General features: G+C 35.1%; 2 protein-coding genes across 3 annotated transcripts; both read left to right on the top strand.

The window, feature by feature from the left end:
* Positions 1 to 431: 431 nt before the first annotated feature.
* On the top strand, positions 432 to 5,822 carry LOC101248972 (transcription factor BHLH094). The gene is made up of 6 exons (XM_004238694.5): positions 432 to 1,150; positions 1,975 to 2,163; positions 2,298 to 2,363; positions 4,150 to 4,218; positions 4,336 to 4,404; positions 5,252 to 5,822. The coding sequence occupies exons 1-6, from the start codon at positions 854 to 856 to the stop codon at positions 5,378 to 5,380; spliced, it is 819 nt and encodes a 272-aa protein (XP_004238742.1). The 5' UTR covers positions 432 to 853; the 3' UTR covers positions 5,381 to 5,822.
* A 1,842-nt stretch (positions 5,823 to 7,664) lies between these two features.
* LOC101248674 (phospholipid-transporting ATPase 3-like) lies at positions 7,665 to 23,533 on the top strand. Of its 2 annotated transcripts, none has more exons than XM_004238693.5 (27): positions 7,665 to 8,247; positions 9,946 to 10,011; positions 10,459 to 10,520; positions 10,863 to 10,944; positions 11,102 to 11,212; positions 12,875 to 12,952; positions 13,118 to 13,214; positions 13,847 to 13,953; positions 14,239 to 14,304; positions 14,625 to 14,746; positions 14,837 to 14,921; positions 15,016 to 15,093; positions 15,193 to 15,309; positions 15,451 to 15,597; positions 15,668 to 15,772; positions 16,553 to 16,695; positions 17,470 to 17,571; positions 17,662 to 17,725; positions 17,798 to 18,010; positions 19,738 to 19,903; positions 19,989 to 20,068; positions 20,153 to 20,392; positions 20,848 to 21,069; positions 21,151 to 21,318; positions 21,432 to 21,791; positions 21,871 to 21,977; positions 22,949 to 23,533. In XM_004238693.5, exons 1-27 carry the CDS (start codon positions 8,077 to 8,079, stop codon positions 23,253 to 23,255), a joined length of 3,666 nt encoding a protein of 1,221 aa, XP_004238741.1. In that variant the 5' UTR covers positions 7,665 to 8,076; the 3' UTR covers positions 23,256 to 23,533. The 2 variants fall into 2 exon arrangements, with proteins under 2 accessions (XP_004238741.1, XP_019069588.1); XM_019214043.3 differs by having other exon boundaries at positions 7,668 to 8,247; positions 10,464 to 10,520.
* The last annotated feature ends 149 nt before the right edge of the window (positions 23,534 to 23,682 follow it).

Here is a 23,682-nt window from a genome sequence, read left to right as displayed (position 1 = left end):
TACTACTTGACAACAGCACCATTGGCTCTAATCCTAGCCATTAGGTACCTCCTAATCTTAATTTCTTGACAATTCAAAAAGTTTGGTATTTTTTGTTTTTTTTTAATCTCGATCTATCGATGAAAAATTATATAGAAAAAAAATATGATACATATATAAAATAAATGTTATATCTCCTATTTTATTTTTGTATATATATATTTTTTTATAATTTTTTAATAAAAATCTGATTTCACCATTTATAAAAGCATGATAATTATTAATTGTTACCGCTCAATAAAGTTGAATAACATGTATGTCTAACCCTAATTCAATATCATGATATTTCATTCAACTACATTTATTCCTTTAGTAAAAAAAAACAATCTGTTCATACAATCAACAAGGAGAAAGACACTACTAGTCGGAGGAAAAGAAGTCTAATAGGTGATAATTGAATGATGTAGAGTCCGAGATAAACATACAAAGGAGAAATAGAATACCCTTCCCCGTCTTTAATTACCTGTTCACTTCTTTTTTTGTTGATATATCCCTTGAAAATCGTAAATAAAAACGATACTTTCGAAATAAATATTTTTAATAACGTATAGACAAAATAAAAGCTGTAACTGGACCCTCCGAAAATACCTTATTCAAAGTCATTTCTTTTCAACTGCACAAAGAGTCTCCCTCTTCTTCTTCTTCTCTCTCTCTAATGGTGGTGGTCGCTATTATACGCCAGTAGGTACAGTACGCACCATCAACTTCCATTTTTGTACACACAGAGCTTCTATATATATCTTCTCTCATTCACATTTCCTACGTGAATGCCTAATAATTCACCATTCGCTTCGGATTTGGATCGGGTATTGAAATGGATCCACAAGCTTCCATGATGAACCACGCCGGAGGATTTCAGTCTCCGCCGTTTAATTTATCTGAGATCTGGCAGTTTCCGATCAATGCAGGTGAAGGTGAGACGCCGTATAGTTTTCCGTTGTCTACGGCGGCTGCGCCGCAGAATGTGAGTGATGATGTTCGGAATAATGATCCTATGGTTCTAGACCGGAGAACTAATAATTACAGCGGTGGCGGCGGTGGTGGTGCAGCTAGGAAGCGAAACGAGGATGATGAATCAGCTAAAGGAGTTTCCACTAGCGGCAATGGCTTGGTATTCTATCTAGTTCACCTCATTTTGCTTCTGTTTAGCTGTATTAACTGTCTAAATGTTAGTTAATGTACTGTAGCTCGATATTCTAGCTAATTTACCTCAATTTTCTACTAATTTAGCTGTATTAACTGCCTAAATGTTAGTTAGTTATATTATAGCTCGGTATTCTATCTAATATACCTCAATTTTCTAATAATTTGCCGTATTAGCTGCCTTAATGCTAGTGAAATCTATTATAGTTTGGTATTCTATCGAATTACCTCATTTTCTTACTAAATTAGCTGTAGAAACTGCTGTTGATGTAAGTTGAATTCTAATGTACAGTTTGTTGATATTTATTTGCCATGAAGTCATGCTAGGCAATTTTATTGCTGAGCGTATGTTATTTTCCTGATTGAGTAGCTAGCTCTATAAGTATAGTATAAAACAAAACTGAAGATAACTTGAGAAGGCGGGGTAGAGTACGTTGATTGATTGATTCTTCTTTCGTTGTTGTTGGTTTGTTCTCATTGTTCTACCTGATTCTTGTTTACGAAGTACTTTCGAGGGGATTAGACATTTGATTATTCTCCAGCTTTAGAGAACCGGAATCTTCATTCGAAGTACAAAGTATTTGTCAGTATTGGGATGAAATGGGCTCGAACAGAATGGTGTATGTGGAGGATCTGTTTGCAGATTCTAACTAGTGTGGGATTGTAATTAATTGATTGATTGGATGTAGAATCAAATATCTCATATTGAATCGTGCATTGTGAGAAATACTGATTATTTTCTTCTGCCTTGTTAATTTTGGACTTCTAAGATTAGTTTGGTGATTTGAGCAGACTGAATCTGCTAGTAAGCGGATGAAGGTTACAAGATCAAATGAGAATTGCGAAGCTAGAGGTGACGGGGAAGGGAATTCAGTGAAATCTGCAGAACAACCTGCAAAGCCTGCTGAACCGCCAAAAGATTACATTCACGTGCGGGCAAGGAGGGGTCAAGCTACTGATAGTCACAGTCTAGCAGAAAGAGTAATTTGGCTAATTTATTCTCTTCTAAGTCAAGTGTCAATTTTAGACTGTTGTTGGAACAGCTTTGACATGATATGAAATGCTGGTAGTAGATGAAATATATGGTCTTGCTGATTGAACTTTCTGTTTTGCAGGCTAGGAGAGAGAAGATAAGTGAGAGGATGAAAGTCCTCCAAGATATAGTCCCTGGTTGTAATAAGGTGCGCTATTGCACCTTCAGTTTTCTTTTCACTGTTTAAATCCGAAGTGCTTGATTTTCATCTGCTGTTTTTTCTGTTTTCTAATGGTACTTGATTAAATACTTTCTGTCTCTGATATTAAAACTTTTGGAGTTCCCACCTTTAGGCGAGATGACATAGTTTTTAGGTTCACTAGCAAAGCCTGCTCCCAATAGTGAACTTCAGACAAAGCCTCACAATTTTTTCTTTCAGTTTATGTGGAAGTACTAATTGAGTGAAGGATAGAGTCCAACTTCCAACAGAAAATGTTTCAAGTACACCTATTCTTCTTGAGAAGATTTGGCTATAGCATTTTTGTGATGAATTACTTGTCAAGCAAACCTCTTGAACCATGGTATTTTATTTGACAAGTAAAGCCAACCCATGTAATTTAGGTGGAACTTATATTTTATTTTGTCGTTGATAAGTAAAGCACTTGTCCCATGTTATTATTTTGGTGGAACACTGGTATTTGTATTTGTTGCCTTTCTGGTTGTCGTATTCAAATAAGAACCTGTCTGATCCAAAAATTATCAATTTTTGTTAATTTCTTGAAACTTGACCTTGTTTGAATTTTGAACTAATTTCTTTAACAAAAGCACATGGACTTCTTTGTATATTCCATGCCCACACTCTTTAGTTGCTTACATATCAGATCATGCTCCTCTCATTTATGATAACAGTTTAAGTGTAAGAATGTATAAACTGAGCAATCTACTCAAAACTATATAGAATTGAGAGGATGCAATTGGAATTAGAAAGGAGGGGGAATAGATTAAAAAGAAAGAAAGGATTAAGTATTAATAGAAAATAATGAAAACAACTTATCATTCAGTTACAAACTATAATCCAAGTGAGACGGGAATTCATTCTCATACATGGATTCTTACGAGGGAAGAACTCAAGAGGGTCCAATGAGGAGGTTCGGACAATTCCATAAACTCACAAGGAGTATCTTCACATGATCAAATACTAATGAACCAAAACCCTAAAGATAAACTATTTATACTAACGGTTACATGAGATACTACTATTTAGCTTAATGTCCTTTAGCTACATCCTAATTGAAAAGCTCAGTCAGCCCAATTTGATATTTTGTGCTTCTTGACTCAAAGATCTTGATTGCTATATCCATGGCCTTGATGATGAGTCTGGCATTTTGGGGAGTTATCACATCACTGACCAAACAATCCATGACTAAAACAACAAATGTTCCTACTTATTAAAAAAATTAGACAAATGGTGTTCCTTTGGTTACAGTATCTAGAGTGAACCTAGAAATGTCTCAAAAGCAACTGGCTTTCGCCACATTAATGTAGTGGGAAGGTGGAAATTCAAGCTTCTTTGTTCATGATATACAACGCAAAAGGAGAAGAAGGCATAATGTTTGGAATGTTATTCCTCTTTGTTTCGTGTGGGTCATTTGGGAAGAGAAGAATAAGAGAGCTTTTGAAGGGGTCGAAATGAACTTTGCTCAACTGAAGAGTAATCTCTGATCCCTTGTTTTTTTTGGAATACCCACGTAGTTCTTGTTTGTTTAGAGGATTGAGTGTCTTCCGTAGAGAACCATATTTTGTAGATTTCTCCTCTTTGGTATATCACATATATACAGCCAAGTTGGCCTTGTTATTATCATAAAACTTTTACTTGATAAAAGAAAAAAGCTGCCAATGAAAAATATGATTGTAATAAATAAACATCTAAAGCTGAATTAATGTTTTTGGTTGAAATGAGATGGAGAAACTTAGTTTGATTGTTTTGGTTACAGGTTATTGGCAAAGCTCTTGTTCTTGATGAGATAATAAATTATATTCAATCATTACAACACCAGGTTGAGGTATGTTTCCCCCCTCCCCCAGGAAAACAAAAAAAGTGTATTAGCATCTGTTTTGTTTGCTGTTGGAGTGTTCTAATTGTGAGAATTTTGTGGTAATTTGTGGTCTTGATTCTGCAGTTCTTATCAATGAAGCTTGAAGCAGTTAATTCAAAAATGCCAAGCATAGAGGGATATCCATCTAAAGATGTAAGTTTTGTATGAAGTCAGTCCTGCAGTTCATTCTGTACTAGGACACATCAATGACTAATTGGTAGAGTGACCCACCTTGGTCTTGTGTATCCTTTCTTAAACTGCACCATACTTTTTTGTCGAAGCAACGTCAACTCAGTGCAGTCTCACCAACCTTCTTGCTTACTTGCATATAGGGGTGATTCTGTGTCTAATTTAACATCTGCCCTTTTTCAGCAAATGGGTGGATAAATATGTACCTGGCAACCTTGATTATAGTACTTAACAGGCCACCTTTTAGTTCTTGGGGGAACTGAGTTGATTGTGCTGCATTCAGCAAGCTATTCTTGTTTAATGTTTCGTCATTAGCACCTTGAAGTAATACTTGCTGGATAAACATCTTTCATTGCTACGATATATTTCTGAGACTTAGCTGAATATGTTTAGGACCGCTTTGAAGTTTATGGGCTAGCAAAAGTACTTACTCTGATACAAAGATTTGCGACCATGAACATTTTCTGATAAAATGACTGGTGGTGTACTCATTTCTTTGAATTTGGTCCTTTGTCCTGGATGTCTTTTATTTAAATCGCTTTACACACTTTATCCACGCGGGATTGCCAATTTGTGTGAATCAGAGAAAGCAGTGCATTGAATATTAGCTTCTGATAAAATAATAAGATGTAAAGAAAAACGGAGTCAATAATTGTAAAGACAACTAGGCAAGGGGAGTAGTTCTATTCTTTGAACTTATTATGGAAAATATTAGTGAGATAACACATCGATTTGTGCTTGGTGAAGTGTTTTCCTTCTCATATTTCAATTCTTACTCGAAACAAATGACGTATTGTTTTAATTTTTCTAGTTCGGACAGCAGCCATTTGATACAAATGCTATGGCATTCAGTTCACAAGCTACAAGGGAATATACCAGGGGAACATCACCAGATTGGTTGCATATGCAGCTTGGTGGAGGCTTTGAAAGAACAACATAAATTTGCATCAGAAGGTTAATAATAAGTTCATTGGAAGGTTCCCTCTTTTGGTGATTGCCAGAACACAAGACCAGTCCAGGTTTCTTTGAAAGCTTATATCCAGTATCTTTATCAAGCACAAAATTGTTGAATGTCTAGTACAGCTGATAAACAGACAACCACGTTTTCCACTTCGTTCGTCTATCGTGTTATACTTGTGGCAGGCACCATATAAGTATTCTTGTGAAAGTGCTTGTTTAATAATAGGTAAAGAATTGGGTGTATTAGTATGCTGAAGTTGTAGCTAAATAAAGTGGTCTGTCCCGTCCTTAAAACCATTGGTAGATAGCATCAAGTCTTGTAAATAGGGAAAATCAGTGTTTCTGTGTTTCGATTGTTCAACAAGTTAAGACAATATACTTTATACCAAATGAATGATGCCTGCAAGTTTTTGGATCTTCAAGTTTCTAGCCAATACCATTTAAAGATATAGTACATTACCTTTGGGTGATCCAGTGGTTTGAGCTTAGGACTTATATGATGGGAGGTTTCAAGTTCGAAACCCCTTGTCAGCGAAAGCACAAGGAATTAACCTTCTGGATCAAGCTCGTAACATCGGGCTTGCCAAGTACGGATTATCTTTCCTATGTAATTTACGAGCTATTTCATAAAAGCGGAGGTTTTACCCCGTGCACATACAAAAGAGTAGCTAGGTCAAATGCTCGAGTGAAATAAATTGTAGTTGAATGTCATTGCGTGAAAGGATGGCAAATATTCTAGTTTCTAGTGAGTCAACCTTGAAAAATGGAAAAGGGTTGCGATTTTTAAGAGTTGTTGCCATTTTAAAGCTGTTCCATTGCTAAATATATTATACTACTAATAATTTACTCCCTCGTTCACAGTTTACTTGTCACTTATTCTTAAAATTAAAATAGATTTTTATTTTTACTCATCAGATTTGACATATGAAGAACATTTTACTTGTCACTTATTTTTAAAATTAAAATAGATTTTCACTTTTGTTCATCACATTTGACATATGAAAAAAAGACGATAATCTTTTTCATATTTTACCTTGGATAGTAAATACTTATTTTTCAAATCATTTTCCAAGACATCACTTTATAGGTATAGTTTGGTAAAATACATCAAATAATAATAATAATTATTTTCTTAATGAGTGTGTCAAGTAAAATTCAATGGTCGAGTATTTACTAAACTACTTTTATTTATGTTTTAATAATTTAAAATCTAAATTGATTTTTTAACCTTTCTTAGTAGTTATTTAAGAAAAAATATTTAAAATATAATATATAATTTTCTTTGTTTTTGTTAGAATAAATCAATCAATCATTTTTAAAAAAAATATAAAGCTAAATAGAAATGAAAATTGACGACACCTTAACTAACACGATGTTTACGATTAGAAAAAGCCAATAACTGCTACGTACCAGAAAATTTCAACGGTCTTTCAGTTACAATGCACCTTGTGCGCACGCTAGCACTATGGAAACGTCATTGTTCCTTGCCAAGTCAATAATCATAATATAATAACAATAATAATAATTTGATTTAATAAATACTTCGAGATAGAATGAAAAAAATTGAATTTGATTAATTCAATAAAAAATAGGAAAATTTGTTAGGCAAGCTATTGTTCCATTCAAATATAAATTAATCTTGCTTACAAGATGAAAATTTAAAATATTTACAAAAGTTAGAACTTAATATCTAATACACAATAGAAACAAAATTATTCTTATTAGTGTTATTTCAAATATGACTAGTATAATTCTTAGCTAAATACAATGCTAATTTTTATTTTTTGGTCAAAGTAAAGCAAGACCCTTGCCATCTTCTTCCTATAATACCTACATAGTTTAATCGAAAATATTTTTAAAGTTTATTTTAATATTTTTCCATACGTTTATATATAATTTACTATAAAATCATAATTTTCTTCTAATTATTCCTATGTATTCAAAGAGTTAGAAATTTTAAAATCAGGTAACAATATAAAAATAATTTTTATTTTGTAATTTACATAGTTTACGTGTGAAGTACACATATTAATAGGCCTAATAAGGATTATTTTTGTTCATTTGATTTGAATTATATTAATCACTTCTAGTATATATTGATTCACTTCTATATGTACATTAAGAAAAAAACAAATCGAATCAAAACACATAAATTAAATACCATTTTTATTATTTTATTATTTTTTCTTTATTTATAATTTGTGTACAAAATATATCACGTAAAATTCCATATATATATATATATATAAAAATGAGAAAATATAGATAAAAGAATTAATATTTCCTTTTTCGTATTTTTTTCCCCAAAAATATTGTCTTCTTCAACGCGGTTAAGAAAATGTGAAAAACAGAAAAAATGGTTGAGAAGTCCTTGAAGCCTATGAAGAAGAAGAAAAGTTTGAATATATGAAAAATTCATTATCTTTGAAAAACTCATCTTCTTCGACTTCCTTCAACTTAATTTACAATTTCAAAATATACGAAGAAGAAGAGGAGGAGGAGGAAGAAGAAGAATTGCACCGGCGACGACGTAGTTCCGGCGAAATTGTAGACGGAAATTAATCTGTCCGGTGATAACAACGACGTAGAAGGCGAAGTGTGTAGGTTTACGGTGGAGATCAAAGCGTTTGTGTTCGTTCGGGGAAGAGATATTTGTTCCGCCGAGATCAGAGAAGGATGCCGGGGGGATGGAGAGGATCTGGATCGGCGGGAGGTGCAGATGCAGCGATGAGGAATCGTATTGCTTCTTCTAAAAATATACGTCTCGGTAAAGTACAACCACAAGCACCTGGTCATCGAACCGTGTTTTGTAATGATCGTGACGCAAATTCTCTCGCCAAATTCAAGGTTTTTTACTTTTTATTGATTTCCTATTCTTAATTATTGTTAAATTTTGTGTTTTTTTGTTTATTATGACCAAATGCCTTGCTTTAGAATGGTGCATGTGGGTTTAGAATTTGAAATGTTTTGAGTTTGCTGTGTTTCTGGGTTTATGATGAATAAAGTAGTTTTTTTGATGATGGAATAGTGAATTAGTTATTCAAAATGACTTGGTCTTTCGTTATGAACTCTTTTCATTTCATTTACTTGCCTAATTATGGTAGTAAGTATATGTTTTTGAAACAGTGATAATCTGAAGCTTTGTTTTATTTGTGTGTTTATCGTCAAATCAAATGCATGGGTTTGGAAGGGTGGATATTGGTCTAGGAATTGGTCGATGGGTAAGGACTTGAAATGTTTGAGTTTTACTGTATTTTCTGGGTTTAACAAAAAGTTAATTCCGGTGCACTAAGTTTCCGCTACCCTCCGTGTTGGGGGAAGGATCAGGTTACGTTGAATCAATTGTGTGTGACCTTACCTTGAGTTTCGGTAAGAAACTGTTTTCACTTTTTGACCCATGATCTCCTGCACAATGACAACTTCGTAACAAAAATCTTTGTTACATGGATTTGTTTATGAGTATTGGAAACGTGAAAGTATGCGGTATGGTGTGTCTAGGTTTTTACTATTTTTAGTATATTCTTCAAGAATTCACACGAAGTACCAAAACTGTTGTCATACCAATTCAACATGGCTACATCAAGGTTAATGAAGAATCAATGAAATATCAATGGCTTACTAAACCGTTCCTCATTCTCGACAAATGTATAACTGCTTATTATAAAATTACTTTTTTAGGGCTTTATGCTTATCAATTATTTACAATCAACTTACTTAAACAGGCTCTAAATCCTTTTTCCTTTTCCCTTTACTAGTATGCTATTTTAGTTGCTGCAAACTACAGGATGTATTTGGGTACTCCAAGCAATTTCTAGTTTATTCTATGTTTCTCATTGCTTTTTAGATTTTGTGGTGTTTCTTCTATCTGCTGTTTTTTAATGCATCAGGTTTTACCTAGATTTACAGCTTACACATGCAATGTGACTAGACAATTTTCTGCTGATATTGTGTTGTACAACATAAATTTCGTTCCAAGGGTGTATGGCAGTTTCCTTGTTGGTAACTTTACCTGATTAAAGAGAAACAACGAAAATGTCATTGCATTCTTATATTGATTAGCTGTTTTACTTATGTCCTAAAACCAGTGCTGTTAAATCATTTAGAATGTATTTTGTAAGTGTGCTCATCTTCCTGTGGAGGCCCTCATTGGTGATGTAAGTTAACTATCGAGGTAAAGTTGACATAGGAGAAAAAGGGAAACATGTAGCTCAGTTTCTTTGTCTGTGAATCTGCTAAGGTCCACTAGGAAGCAATTTAAACATGCTTACGCTGACAAAGATCACTTAATTGTTTTATCAAGAAAGCTCTCAAAGATAAGTTGCGTAATGAAGTCCAAATAAAAGTAGTTTCAGTTTCGTTGTCTATGAAGAGATAGATTGTAAGCAACAAAACTTGCCTTGGACTGATCAGGATCACTTAAATCCTTTATGAAGGAGCTTCCAAATGCTGTCTAGTGCTGTCCATATACAATCACTTTCCATTATATTCCTCATACGTGTTAAACTGCACCTGAGTCAATGTGGTGAATTCCTTTTCCCTTTTCAGGGAAATTCTGTGTCGACTACAAAGTATGACATCATAACATTCTTGCCAAAAGGTCTATTTGAACAGGTAAATTCTTTTATCTCCCATACTGTGTACTATTTTTTCTTTCAGCCATTTAATATCTCTGTATCTCTACCAAGCTTAAACTGTAAGTTTTAGTTCATACGTTGGAGGTCACATGATCCTCAATAACTTCCTGGAAGAACAAAATCATGTATACCATGTTGAGATATATCAACAGAGGATGTAGAGAGAAGTTTCTTGAGTAACTATAAAGATTTGAAATAGGTTCATGCATGCTATATGGTACTGGTGAAGAAAGAGCTCAGGAAAAACTAGAATAAGATATAGTGCCACTGTATCTATTAAAAAAAAAGCAGTAAAGATGTTTCTTCTCTTTAGATTAGTTATTACATAGCTGTATGTATGAATACCCAATCAGCTGTATGATTCAATGTTTGTTTTTCTATTTATCTTCATCTTATCTCTTCACCCTTTTTTTTATACTGACAGTTCAGGCGGGTGGCTAATCTGTATTTTCTTATGATCTCAATTTTGTCATGCACTCCAGTCAGGTACGTGAATTTCTGTTATCTTCATGTATGTCTCCCCAAACACCAAAATGTTAAATAGGGGATGTGCTCATGAGAGTAAGTGGGGGATACTTTCTTCATAAAAAAAGAAAGTAACTGGGGGATTAATGTATCACGAGAAATGAAATTGAGCCTATAACAAGAAAATTTCTCTTTATTTTGGTGATCTGGTGATAAAAATCATCTTGCAAATTGTTTTAGAAGCATTCTCACGAAAAAAGGAAAATCATTCTCAAAAATTGTTTTACAAGTGAATTGATACATTGTATTAGATGAGCTATGCTTCCTGTGTATTGATTTCTGAAAAGTGTTGCTGTGTTGCAGTCCCGTAAGTCCTATAACAAATGTGCTTCCTTTGAGCTTGGTGCTTCTTGTCTCTCTTATTAAGGAGGCTTGGGAGGATTGGGTGAGTACTGTTGCTCCTTTTCCTCCATACATATGATTCATAAAATGTCATTTTTATGACATTCTTAAGATAGACTAACAGACTACTGGGTTTTCCCTTTTGCATTTGACCTATTCACTTACATTTCTTTTTTTTTATTCCTTTGGTACTTTTGCAGAAGCGTTTTCAGAATGACTTGTTAATTAACAATACTTCTATAGATGTATTTCAAGATCAGCAATGGGTCAGTGTACCTTGGAAGAAGCTGCAAGCTGGAGATATTGTGAGAGTAAGTGTAAATGTACAAAGAAGTCATTGCAATTATGTTCTTTCTTTTGCATTAGGGTTTGTAGGGTAGATGGCGTTCTGTGCAATATCCAACAAGCTATGCAGCTTTCTTGGCTGAGCTCTTTTGTTTTGTCTGTATTCTGACATAAGACTTATCTTTTGTTAGCTTGTTATGTGAAGGTTATCTTCTGTTAGTTGTTTATTATGTTAATGGCTATTTCACATGGACCTGTGTCTGTTTTTAATTATCAATTATGTTTCAACATGGGTCCAATCACGTCTTAGAATCTTCTTCTCTGCTTTGACTGATCCATATATACAAGTTTCCTAGTTCACTGACATGTTTGGAGATAAGTACCAGGATAGCCTAGGTAAATGGAATTTACAGACGGAACCAGTTTATAAAAATAAGAAATGGAATGCACATTTCTATTGTTTGTCATTTTGTTGAGAAGTGCTCAACTGTTTCCAACATATTACTTTTTCCAAACGCTAACCGACTCTTTGATCTCATAGTTCCAGAAGAGATTTTATTTTGATCATAAATCTGGAGAGACATCCAACTACTTAAGGTTCAAACAAAAAAGCATCTAGCTAATCTAATTTTATTTAGTTAAATGCTTTAGTGCGAGCTAGGAGAGTGTGGTCGTATACCAGAAAGAGAAGCAACACCATTCTACTTGCAATTTTGGAAAGAGATTGTTTCCACTCCTCAAATTCTTGAAATACAAGTCATCTAAGGAGAAAGTTTGTATTAAGTCAAAGCTGTGTGGATAGGATTCTTTTTGCAAAAATGTGAGAATCTGCTGTTGATGTTGTCAGAGATGGATGTCTGGTTGTGACATCAGTTAGTCACATGCATGGCCTTTTAAATGCTGGTTTTGAATGAGCTATATTGGTGGCTATAGATAATTACTAAAATATAAGAATTCATATTACTGTACATTTCTCTCTTGGTGGATGGATTCACATGCATTGCGGAAGATGCGGAATAGTTGGTACTGGCATCCTCTTAATTCTTTTGAGAAAGATTTAGACTATTGATTTACCTGCCCCTTACTGGCATTATCTCTACTCCATCCTTGGTTGGGCATTGCCATGTCAAAGACCAAAAATCCGCTATTTAGTGACCTCCAAAACTGCTTTGTGAATAGAGGCTGACCTACCTAATCATAAATTTAAGACTGTCTTCTCATTATATTGAATTGGTAGAACACAACTCAAGAATGCTGTTTTACACATCATTGAACAAAACATAAGATAAATACTGGAATCTCATCTTTAGTAGCTGAGAACTTTGAATCTGATCTCTAAAATTTATAATGGTTAAGTCCGTATATTTGTGGGGTTGAATCTGAAGAGTTATAGACAGACACCAATCTGCTTGTTCAGCTCAGTCAGTGAGGTACTACCTTAGGGATATAACTATCTGGCCGTCATTAAATTTGGTAGACCTTCTCAGATGATTATGGAGAATTTTCAAATACACGCTCCACTCATTCTGTCTTAAGCAAAAATTTTACGGGAAGGAATTCAAATCTCATTCTCAGAAATAGTTGCAGTTCCTAACGGAATTTGTTTTGTGAAATTTTGACAAAAATAGGAAATACTCTTTATTTGAATGAAGAGTTTTAGGTGGTATAAGTTTGCTATTCTTGTGCAGGTTAAACAGGATGAGTTCTTTCCTGCAGACCTTCTTTTTCTTGCCAGCACAAACCCTGATGGAGTCTGCTATATTGAGGTTGTACTTGATCTGATCAATACGATCTTTTATAATTTCCTTTATGAAAAAAACTAGCTTGGTTTGGATTATTTTCGGGAGGAATAATTTTTTACTTCATAAATGAATGCACTGGTCTCTTATCTCTACCATCTTCTCTCTTTATTTCTACATGAATTACTACAGACCGCAAATTTGGATGGTGAAACTAATTTAAAGATCAGAAAAGCACTAGAGAAAACCTGGGATTATGTGACTCCCGATAAAGTTTCTGGATTTACAGGTTGGTCTTCTCTGCAGCTGCGGCTCAGTCTAATGTCTCTGCACAATCATGCATGTATGTGAACTTTCTGATGTCCAAATGCCATCATCCTGAATTTGCTAACATTTTATTGTAATTTAGTGTCTGAAATAGGCATGCTGAATTCCTTCAATCTATCTTTTTTGCTTTTCCTGTTTCCTAAGCATCAGATTAGGTAGAAATTAGAATCAATGACAACCATCAAAATCGGTGAAACATGCCTTTTGATGTTATCTTGGTTACATACTTTTAACACCAATAGTGGTTTAGTTTTATTTACTTAGCATGTAAGTTCAGTAGGTCATACACTGTTGTATACTTATTTTCTGACACTGGTGTTAAAAGTTGAACAATTGTTAACATGCTGTCCACATAAACACACTCATGTTCAAATATATGTTACTGCAAACAAACAAATTATAATATTTAGATTGGTATCTGTGATATACTGCAGATACTTATCAACAGATATGCTATTGGTTTATCGTATATGTCACATAATGATCTCGTTATACGTCTTAAGTGAAATCTTGACTCTTTGATTCTGATGCACACACGAATATGCCTTTGATGGATGTTCTGTCTGATGTGTCCCGGTATGTTTCTTTTTCCAGGAGAAGTACAATGTGAGCAACCTAATAACTCATTATACACTTTTGCTGGCAATCTGATTATTCAAAAGCAAACCTTGCCACTCGGTCCAAATCAACTTCTATTAAGGGTACCTTTTCCCATGTTTTTATTTTTCTTCTTTTGTCTGTCTGTCTCTCTCTCTCTCTCGTTCTTACAAAGACTGTGATTAGTACTATCAAAATGGAGAACTTCTGGTTTATTGATTCTTATTGGTGGTTCATGTAAAAATGACCTGCGGCCTTGTCTTTTCCGTTTGTGCATTACATTTGGAGTTCCTCTGCTGTTTTGCTATACTTCTTCTCTGATGCAGAGAAAGTATACTTGTTGAATTTGTCTTAGTGTTTTACTTCTTGATATTATCTCTGTTTTACAGGGCTGCAGCCTGAGAAACACAGAGTATCTTGTTGGGGCTGTCATTTTCACAGGGCATGAAACAAAGGTATCAATTCTGTATTTTAACTTATAAGCTACCACACACTCATATACACTATCTCTCTCTTTCTCTGCCCTCTTCCTCTTTTATTTTTCTTCTTGGGAGCGCAGGTTCATTTTGCTGGCCATAAGTAGGTTACTCATGCCATTAAGTAGTTCAGTAACAATTCTATTCTATTCATGGATATTTTTGTGTAAACATTTAGGAACATCCTCTCTTCGATGAACATTCAATTGGGTTATATTTATTACTTTGCTTTGTGACCTGAGTTTTCCTTTGCTTAGGTTTATATTCTAAGCAAATTGTCAACTGCCTTTTCACTGCAGGTTATGATGAATTCCATGAAGATACCTTCCAAGAGAAGCTCTTTGGAGAAGAAACTTGATAAGCTTATTTTAACTCTTTTTAGTGTTCTATTCAGCATGTGTCTATTGGGAGCTATATGCAGGTTCGATTAGTTTCTACAACCTACCTGCCAATTTTAGAACACTGCTTTATATTCCCATCAGTGTTGAAAAGGTTGCTTGGATCTTTGCAGTGGTATCTTCATAGATAAGAAATATTTTTATTTACGGTTTGAAAGCAGCTCAGATGCGCAATCCAATCCCGACAATAGATTTGTGGTAACTATTTGATTTTCTTGACTTGCAACTTCTCAGTGTTTCTTTTGTCTTCTCTTGGTATTTGTTTCTAATTACTCTTTTGTTTTGTGCTCAGGTTGCTGCTTTGACCATGTTCACCTTAATCACTCTCTATTCACCAATTATTCCCATCTCTCTCTATGTCTCTGTTGAGGTGGATCTTATGACAGTTTTTGTTGTTGTATCTGCAGAATTTTGATTTTGTAGTATCTTTTTCTCTTTTTCTTATCTTTTCTCTGGTTTTCACTTACAGATGGTTAAGTTTATTCAATCCACAAAGTTCATCAACAATGACTTACACATGTACCATGCTGAGAGTAACACCCCTGCACAGGCTAGGACATCTAATTTGAACGAGGAACTTGGGCAGGTAATTTTGAGTCAGTGACTAGAAGTATGGTGAAATTAATTTGCTCGCAATGTAGTGTGTCCATGTTTACCCTTGACTCTTGTTTACGCTGTATTTTTAACTGTCAATCTCGAATCATTAATCATTGATCTCTATGGGTAGGTGGAATACATATTTTCTGACAAAACTGGAACCCTTACGAGGAACTTGATGGAATTCTTCAAGTGTTCTATTGGAGGAGAGATATATGGCAGTGGTATTACAGAAATTGAGATGGGAACTGCACAAAGAAGTGGAACAAGAGTTGAGGTAAACATCTTAGGGATAATATATAAAAGGATTGATGGCTTTGCATTGTCTTGATTTAGAGAATTGATAGGTACACAATTCATCAGACGAGCCACGAGAAAAAGGTTTCAATTTTGATGATGCTCGGCTGATGCTCGGTGCCTGGAGGAATGAACCTCATCCTGATTCATGCAAGGTATATTATTGAATTATCATGGTGGAATAAAATCATGAAAATCAGTTGGTTTGTGCTTGAGTGTCTGTTTGAACAATGAAATATCATTAACTTGCTGATTAAGAAAACACCTGAAAGTGACTGCTGTTGTTGTGATTGGCCCCGTCTCTTTTTTACTTGGGGCCTTTTTGTTGTTGTTAACATAGTTATTAAAATCAGATATAGCTGAAGTTTAAGTCGCACTGTTTAGTTAAATAAAAAACTTCTATTCCTATCCTTTGGTTTCTGCTCTTTTTTATATTTAGTTATTTTTGTGGCCTTCATTATATAAGTATGCAACTCATTGCAGTATTGATTTCCTTTCTCGTTCCTTGGCCTTAAACTCAATGCCCATCTTTCCCACATTATCAATAGAAGACTTGATAATGACTGTGGTTTCCTTTTATTTGAGGAACATGTTGGGGCCATATATTAGGAAAAGGTGAACATTTATATAAACAATTTCTAGATATAAAGCCCATCTTTCCCGCATTATCAAGAGAAGACGTGATAAAGATTGTTGTTTTCTTTTATATGGGGAATATGTTGGGGCCATATATTAAGGAAAAGGTGAACATTTATTACAACTTTTGTATATGGATTTTTCTGGGGAGTATATAACTTGGTTAGTAACTTTTGCATGTAAATATCCCATTCACATTAGAGTTGATATGGTGCAAACTTTCACAAAAATGCAGTCTCAATTTCTTCTTTAGCGCTCACAGACCTCCAACCTAACAATGACCAAGGTTGTTTGTTCAGGAATTTTTCAGATGCCTTGCTATATGTCATACCGTGCTTCCTGAAGGTGAGGAGACCCCAGAAAAAATACGATATCAGGCAGCTTCTCCTGATGAAGCTGCTTTGGTTGCAGCAGCAAAGAACTTTGGCTTCTTCTTTTACAAGTGCGTGGATACTTACAATTTTAGTTTTCCCTATCAGAAAGATAAAGTAGAATTTATGCTACATTATGCTGCTGGAAGTGATATAATTTCGTTGTGAATCTGTTAATAATGTGAATATATATATGGAAGCCTAGGAGGTAACTAACATAGACAATTTGGCTAAAGAACTTGAGCATTGCTGTTTTCTCCAAGTTAAAGTGGTGAGACCAATGACCATTTTATGGTAGAGTGCATGTAAAACTTTTGCTTTAAATCTTATTATTCTTAATTTCTTCAGGCATGGAAAGAAGAGATTCAATTGAAAGTGAATTTCTGTTTCTGGTGCTAACTATTAAGAACATTTACAGAATATTTTGTTGTACAACTATAAGTCCAAGAATAGTCCAGGTTAGATAAGCATAATAATCACCATTTTGGTGGGTGGTGGACTTGTTTGCTGTGGGGGTAGGAGAATTTAATTGTAGAGTGAACAGGGAATGGAGAAATCTTGTGATGGTTGAACTTAATTATTGGCATTTATTTTCTTGAGGTTTCAACTTTTTAATCGCATGCTATTTTTCTGGGTGGAAAATTAGGTAAGGGACTATTATTATTGGTATTTGATTGATTGAAAGAGTAATTCTCTGGTAGATCAGTTAGCAGAAGTCATTGTCTGTTAATACATAGTTAAGGTATCAAATTATGTGAAGAGTTTAGGTTTGCTTATTTTGTGTCATTATTACTGCCTGCTATTCTATTTGTTTCTGGTCCGCTGTTAAATTTACACTTTTACAGACGTACTCCAACATTGATTTATGTGCGTGAATCACACGTTGAGAGGATGGGACAGATCCAAGATATTCCCTATGAGATTTTGAATGTCCTTGAATTCAACAGGTGTTTGGACTTTCTCACTTTCTATATGCGTTATCTGTTTGATGGTATGAGCCTATGAGGTTTGACTGTTGTCCTTATTTTTGTATTCAGTACGAGAAAGCGTCAGTCTGTTGTATGTCGCTATCCTGATGGTAGATTGGTACTCTATTGCAAGGTAAGCACTTACAAAGAAGGATATTTTAGTTGGATTACTTGCTAGAAAATATCAGACAACCTCCTTTGACAGGGTGCAGATAATGTTATTTATGAGAGGTTGCGTGATGGAGAAAGTGATTTGAAGAAAAGAACTAGGGAGCACTTGGAGCAATTTGGTGCTGCTGGACTCCGTACACTTTGCTTGGCTTATAGAGATCTAAACCCTGATGTGTATGAAAGTTGGAACGAAAAATTCATTCAAGCAAAATCTTCTATTCGAGATCGAGAAAAGAAACTGGATGAGGTGTGTATCTGTAATTCACACTGCTGTTATATTTTCCTTATATTACCTTATCAAAAGAAACACTGCTGTTGTATTTTCCACATTTGTTACATTTAGGAGGAGATCTTTTGTAATGATTGTTAATTCATTGTTTGGCAGTTAAATTCTTCTTTTCTTGAAAATTCACTAGTCCCTTTTGGCAATGGTTGTTTTTGTTCAGCATGTAGTCTAGAGTATCAACAGTTCCTTCCATTATTATCCTTCCGGCTCAAGGTGCCAGACACAGATTCCAAAATTGTTTTCAAAGTATAGTTTGATATATTCCAGAGAATGGCTGATGTAAATTAAACTTCATTAATAGCTTATTAGTAATGCCCCCGACGCCTTTGGTCTAGTGGTAAGAGTGCAGCTTGTGAGGTGTGAGTTAGGAGCACATCACAAGTTAGAACTCTGACAAAAGCCTGGTATTAAGTGGAGAAGGGTAGAGGGTGGGCCCAATATCCACCGAGATTCGAACCGTGCACTAGCGACCCTCAGTGGTCCGACTCAGTATGAATCTGGATTGGTTGACCAGTGGGCTTTGAATACCTGATGGTTAATACCCCTAGACTATGGAATTGGGTCATGGGGCGGGTCAAATATAGGGGTGAAGGCGGGGTTTTAATTTCAACAAATAAAAATCTGCCATGTAAAAAAAATAATAATAAATTACTTTAAGAGAAATCTGTTAATTTTAATGGAAAAAGTGAGCCAAAAGCCCAAAATGGTGAATGGAGGGTATTTTTAGCAAAATAGATGAACTGAGGGTATATTTAAACCTTTTCAATAGTCTAAGGGTATTTTTGGTCCTTTTACCCGAAAAAGAATTAGTTGGCCAGTGGACTTTGGATACCAGATAGTTAATAAGCAATAAAAGAATGTACTGTAGCTTGGAACTCTTTTTTCTCTCTCCTCTCTTTTCATTAAAAGAAGGTATCATATTATCACTTATAGCACCAAGTTACTGTAGTTTTGCAGATATATACAAACTGAAAAGAGCATCCGTTGTTAGAAATGGAGGGAGCTGATAAAACCTAACACTAATCTACATTGTTCACATTTTGAAGATCAAACCAAAAAAAAAATGAGAGGATATTTCAGTTGATGCACCGAGGAGCTTCTTTCTTCAAAGCATCTGTTCTTTCTTGCTTGCCGTAACACTCACAAAATGCACATAGCTATAGCCTAAAACTATAAGTTCCTCCTGTTCTTCTGGATAAATGTTCCCTTTCAGCACCAAAGAACATGTTTTAACTCCTTTTGTCCATCTTTAGATGAACAGACACCAGGTTTCACAATTCCTTGGCAACCAAGCAATGAATAACAAAAGATGGCTAACTGAATCTGTCTCCCTTTCGTGCAATAGCATCTGTTGCGCAGAGAGGATAATCCTTTTCAATATATTATCCTTCCCAAGGAACAATCACCCAAATCAAGCTACCTTATGGGAACTTTAGTTCTCCAGATAGCCTTCTGTGTAAAGTCTACTGTTGATGTAGCATTTAGTGCCCTTATAGCCAGAATAGATAGGATATACTACTTTGTTCTCTGTTCATCACAGTGTGTCTTTTCCTCAGCCACCCAGTTAAATCCTCCTCTGCCTAGAGCTCTTCTTATTTTACTATACTTCATCCAGAATTTTACTGGTGGATAAGATATAAGTGCTTATTTACGTGTCATTATTTTTCTAAATGTGTAGCTTTACGCAGGTGTCAGAACTGATAGAAAAGGATCTTGTATTGATTGGATGCACTGCTATAGAAGACAAGCTTCAGGAAGGTGTACCTGCCTGCATAGAGACTCTTTCAAGGGCTGGAATTAAGATTTGGGTGCTTACTGGGGATAAACTGGAAACAGCAATAAACATTGCTTATGGTTGGTATAAGTAATAGGCAGTCTACAATTTGTTGTTATTTATTTTCCATGTGATATCTTGTCCTGATTCTCTTGTGTATTGCAGCATGCAATTTGATCAATAACAGCATGAAACAATTTGTTATTAGCTCAGAAACTGATGAAATCAGAGAAGTGGAAGAGAGAGTGAGCATTGAGCAGCATTTCTTGATTTTCTTGTTTGTCAGTTGAAAAATCCGCAATATTTAACAATTACTTGTTTTTCACAAGGGTGACCAAGTGGAGCTTGCTCGTTTTATGAAAGATACAGTCAAGAATGAGCTGAGGAGATGTTATGACGAAGCGCAAGAGCTTCTCCATTCAGCATCTAGACCAAAGTTAGCGCTAGTAATTGATGGGAAGGTGTTAATGTATGCCTTAGACCCTAATCTTCGTGTAATGTTGTTGAACTTGAGCTTGAATTGCAGTGCAGTGGTTTGCTGTCGTGTTTCTCCTTTACAGAAAGCTCAGGTGCGGTCCTAGGCCACCTTGGAACTTGTCTAACCGGCTTGTAGTTTCTTCACGTCAATACATGTTTTTAACTACAAACATGGATGGAGTCACCAATTTTAATCTGTCCCTTTCATCAATTGGTAGCATTCTTAGTTCGTCTGTCACATCTGCCTCGCAGCGTAAAATTTTACACATATTATAATATGTTACATCAAATCTGTTCCTTATCTCGCTGTATCACTTTGTAATAACATTAGCATATATGTATGTCTTGAAATGCTCTTTCGGGGTTCACATTTCATTATCAACAATTTTGGTTTCTTCAAGAGTGTCAGCGTTACAGTTTAGAGTTCTGGTGATATTCTTGGGAGTTGCAAATAAAAATACTCTTATGTTTGTGAAGTTAGGATGAGCTTTTTGATTGTCAAAACTTGTAGGCAGAACATATTTAGCAACTTCTCGATTGCTTTCAGGTAACCAGCTTGGTTAGGAAGGGGGCTCAGAGAATTACACTTAGTATCGGTGATGGTGCTAATGACGTGAGTATGATTCAAGCTGCTCATGTTGGTGTTGGAATAAGTGGACAGGAGGGAATGCAAGCAGTGATGTCTAGTGATTTTGCAATAGCTCAGTTCCGCTTTCTCACTGATTTATTGCTTGTCCATGGACGCTGGTCATATCTTAGAATATGCAAGGTTTACCTTCATCCGGTCTGCTCTTTGCAAACTTTTATGGTCTGTACGGGTGGTTATGTGATCTGGAAGTTTTATGTGCAGGTGGTGACATATTTCTTTTACAAGAATCTGATGTTTACACTCACTCAGTTTTGGTTTACCTTCCGCACTGGATTCTCTGGTCAAAGGTTCTATGATGATTGGTTCCAGTCTCTCTACAATGTGATCTTCACAGCGCTTCCTGTTATTATTCTTGGGCTTTTTGAGAAGGTATCTGATTTCTTTTCATTTTTTTTTAGTTTTAGGGATGTATGACAGTGATGATTGTTTCTCTAACTACGATGCTGTTTCTTGTTGTTTATACACATTTATTGTGCATTTAGGATGTCAGTGCATCTCTCTCGAAGAAATATCCTGAGTTATACAAAGAAGGAATTAGAAATACATTCTTCAAATGGAGAGTTGTGGCTACCTGGGCTTTTTTTGCAGTATATCAATCATTAATCTTGTATAATTTTGTAATCCATTCGAGTACGAAGGGCATGAATTCATCTGGCAAGATGTTTGGCCTATGGGATGTCAGTACAATGGCCTACACCTGTGTTGTTGTAACTGTCAATTTACGTCTCCTTATGATGTGCAACACAATTACAAGATGGCATCACATTAGCGTTGGAGGGAGCATATTATTATGGTTCATTTTTGTATTTATCTACTCGGGTATCCACTTGCACAAAGAACAGGTGAGTCTCCGCACAAGTTTTGGTATTGCTTCCTAAGATCAATTCACTTTCTAATGTGGTTGGTTTGTATTCATCACAGGAGGGTATCTATTTAGTCATCATTGTTCTGATAAGCACATTATACTTCTACCTTGCGCTGCTTCTCGTACCAGTTGCTGCACTTTTTGTTGACTTCCTATATCAGGGGTAAGTCTCTGGAGTAAATTTTCTACTTCTTGGAATTAATATCATGTATTACATTGCCGCATAGCATATTTTGCTAGATTGTTCTTTCAATTTAAACTCTCTTCCAAATTCACAAATAGGCTGCCTCTCAAGGATATATCACTGTCGAAATAAAACCGTGAATGAAAATGTAAATTCACAATGTACTGACTGCCGAGATATCTGAAAGCAATTGCATTCCCTACAGGAAAATGTGTCCCCATATAACTAATGCCAGCACATTTGCGGAAAATCTTGTTCCACGAGTCATCTTTATGTCTTAACGACTTTATTTTCATTTCACATGAAATATCATTTGTACGACCAATCTTTATTATCTCTTCTCTTGCATTGTTATGACTCAAGGGTTGTCTCTCACTCTGTTTTACTGATTATGATTCTATAAAAGCTGTGCACCAGAACTTCTTGACCTTCATATAGTTTTTAAGGAACGAGGAACAGATGTGAGTCAACTGAGATATTATTTTGTCTCACTCGCATTGTCAATATAGATCTATTTTTTGCTGTTTGTTCTTTCTATGCTGCACAAAGAACGATTCAGGATTTTAAATTTTATGGGTTCAAACTTACTAGTATGTTCTTAAAATTATGGGTTGGACAATATACTTGTTGCAATTGTAGTCAATTTTCACTCAGAAATTTATGCTTGGGTTAAAACGAATACTAGGTTCAGATGGACCTATTGCTTGAACACTAACGCTGCAAGTCCATAGGCAGCACATCCTGCTTGATACAGTTAAAATAACCTTTTCGGTTCTGATTTTTCTTAAGGACACGAGTAGTCGAACTCCACCTACATGGTGGATGTTTGGGAACTCACCTGGTGAACTTCATATTGACAAATTTCACTTTTCTTTTCCTTTCTTCTGGTGATTTACTCTTGCTTCGATAAAATTACTCGCGTTCCTAAGTATCTAGTCTCTTCATTTCAGGGTACAAAGATGGTTTTCCCCATATGATTACCAGATTGTTCAGGAAATTCACAAGCACGAAATCGACAACAGCAGGATTGGTTTATTAGAGATCCGTAACGAGCTTTCTCCAGATGAAGAAAGGAGATACGCCATAATGCAACTTCCTGGACAGAGATCAAAACATACTGGTTTTGCTTTTGATTCACCCGGTTATGAGTCATTTTTCGCATCTCAGGCTGGCGTGTTGGCACCTCAGAAGGCGTGGGACGTTGCTCGGAGAGCAAGCATGATGAAATCACGACCAAAGGTACCTAAAAAGAGCTGAGTTCCCTAAAATTTTGTACAAATTTTCTTCTTTAACCTTTCTTCTCTCCTATACAGCTTTTAACAGCTACGTAGAATTATTTCACTCTCATTCTTCGTACCGTTTCGAGTTAATTCTACAGTTACATACATATATATATATATAGTCTCTAGTTGTGTTTAGTGAGATTGTAGTAAAAATAACTGAGAAGAAAACAATAATGTACATTATTTAATGTAACCATCCCATACACACTTGCCAACTTCATCTTTTATCTATGTCTTGATAGTTCTGATTTATTTTTTTATGAAACATTATACTATGCATAGATTAATTATTTAGATCTGGAATCAATGTACAGATTAAAAGTTTTAATTGATCAAAAGTGCATAAAAGAATCACATTTGTCCTAACGAATAAATCCAATTTTCATCGTAACTATAGATAC

Source organism: Solanum lycopersicum, chromosome 5 (genome assembly GCF_036512215.1).
Source record: "Solanum lycopersicum chromosome 5, SLM_r2.1".
NCBI classification, from domain to species: Eukaryota; Viridiplantae; Streptophyta; class Magnoliopsida; order Solanales; family Solanaceae; genus Solanum; species Solanum lycopersicum.
This window is presented reverse-complemented; position numbering and strand designations above follow the sequence as displayed.

What these genes read in the sequence shown, in the direction of transcription:
- LOC101248674 (XM_004238693.5), top strand. Translation starts at nt 8,077, where the DNA reads ATGCCGGGGGGATGGAGAGGATCTGGATCGGCGGGAGGTGCAGATGCA. An exon ending in TCACAGGGCATGAAACAAAG is followed by an intron (nt 14,305 to 14,624) that starts GTATCAATTCTG and finishes TTTTCACTGCAG; the next exon opens with GTTATGATGAATTCCATGAA. An exon ending in GAGAAAAGAAACTGGATGAG is followed by an intron (nt 18,011 to 19,737) that starts GTGTGTATCTGT and finishes AGCTTTACGCAG; the next exon opens with GTGTCAGAACTGATAGAAAA.
- LOC101248972 (XM_004238694.5), top strand. Translation starts at nt 854, where the DNA reads ATGGATCCACAAGCTTCCATGATGAACCACGCCGGAGGATTTCAGTCT. An exon ending in GTCACAGTCTAGCAGAAAGA is followed by an intron (nt 2,164 to 2,297) that starts GTAATTTGGCTA and finishes TCTGTTTTGCAG; the next exon opens with GCTAGGAGAGAGAAGATAAG. An exon ending in AGGGATATCCATCTAAAGAT is followed by an intron (nt 4,405 to 5,251) that starts GTAAGTTTTGTA and finishes TAATTTTTCTAG; the next exon opens with TTCGGACAGCAGCCATTTGA.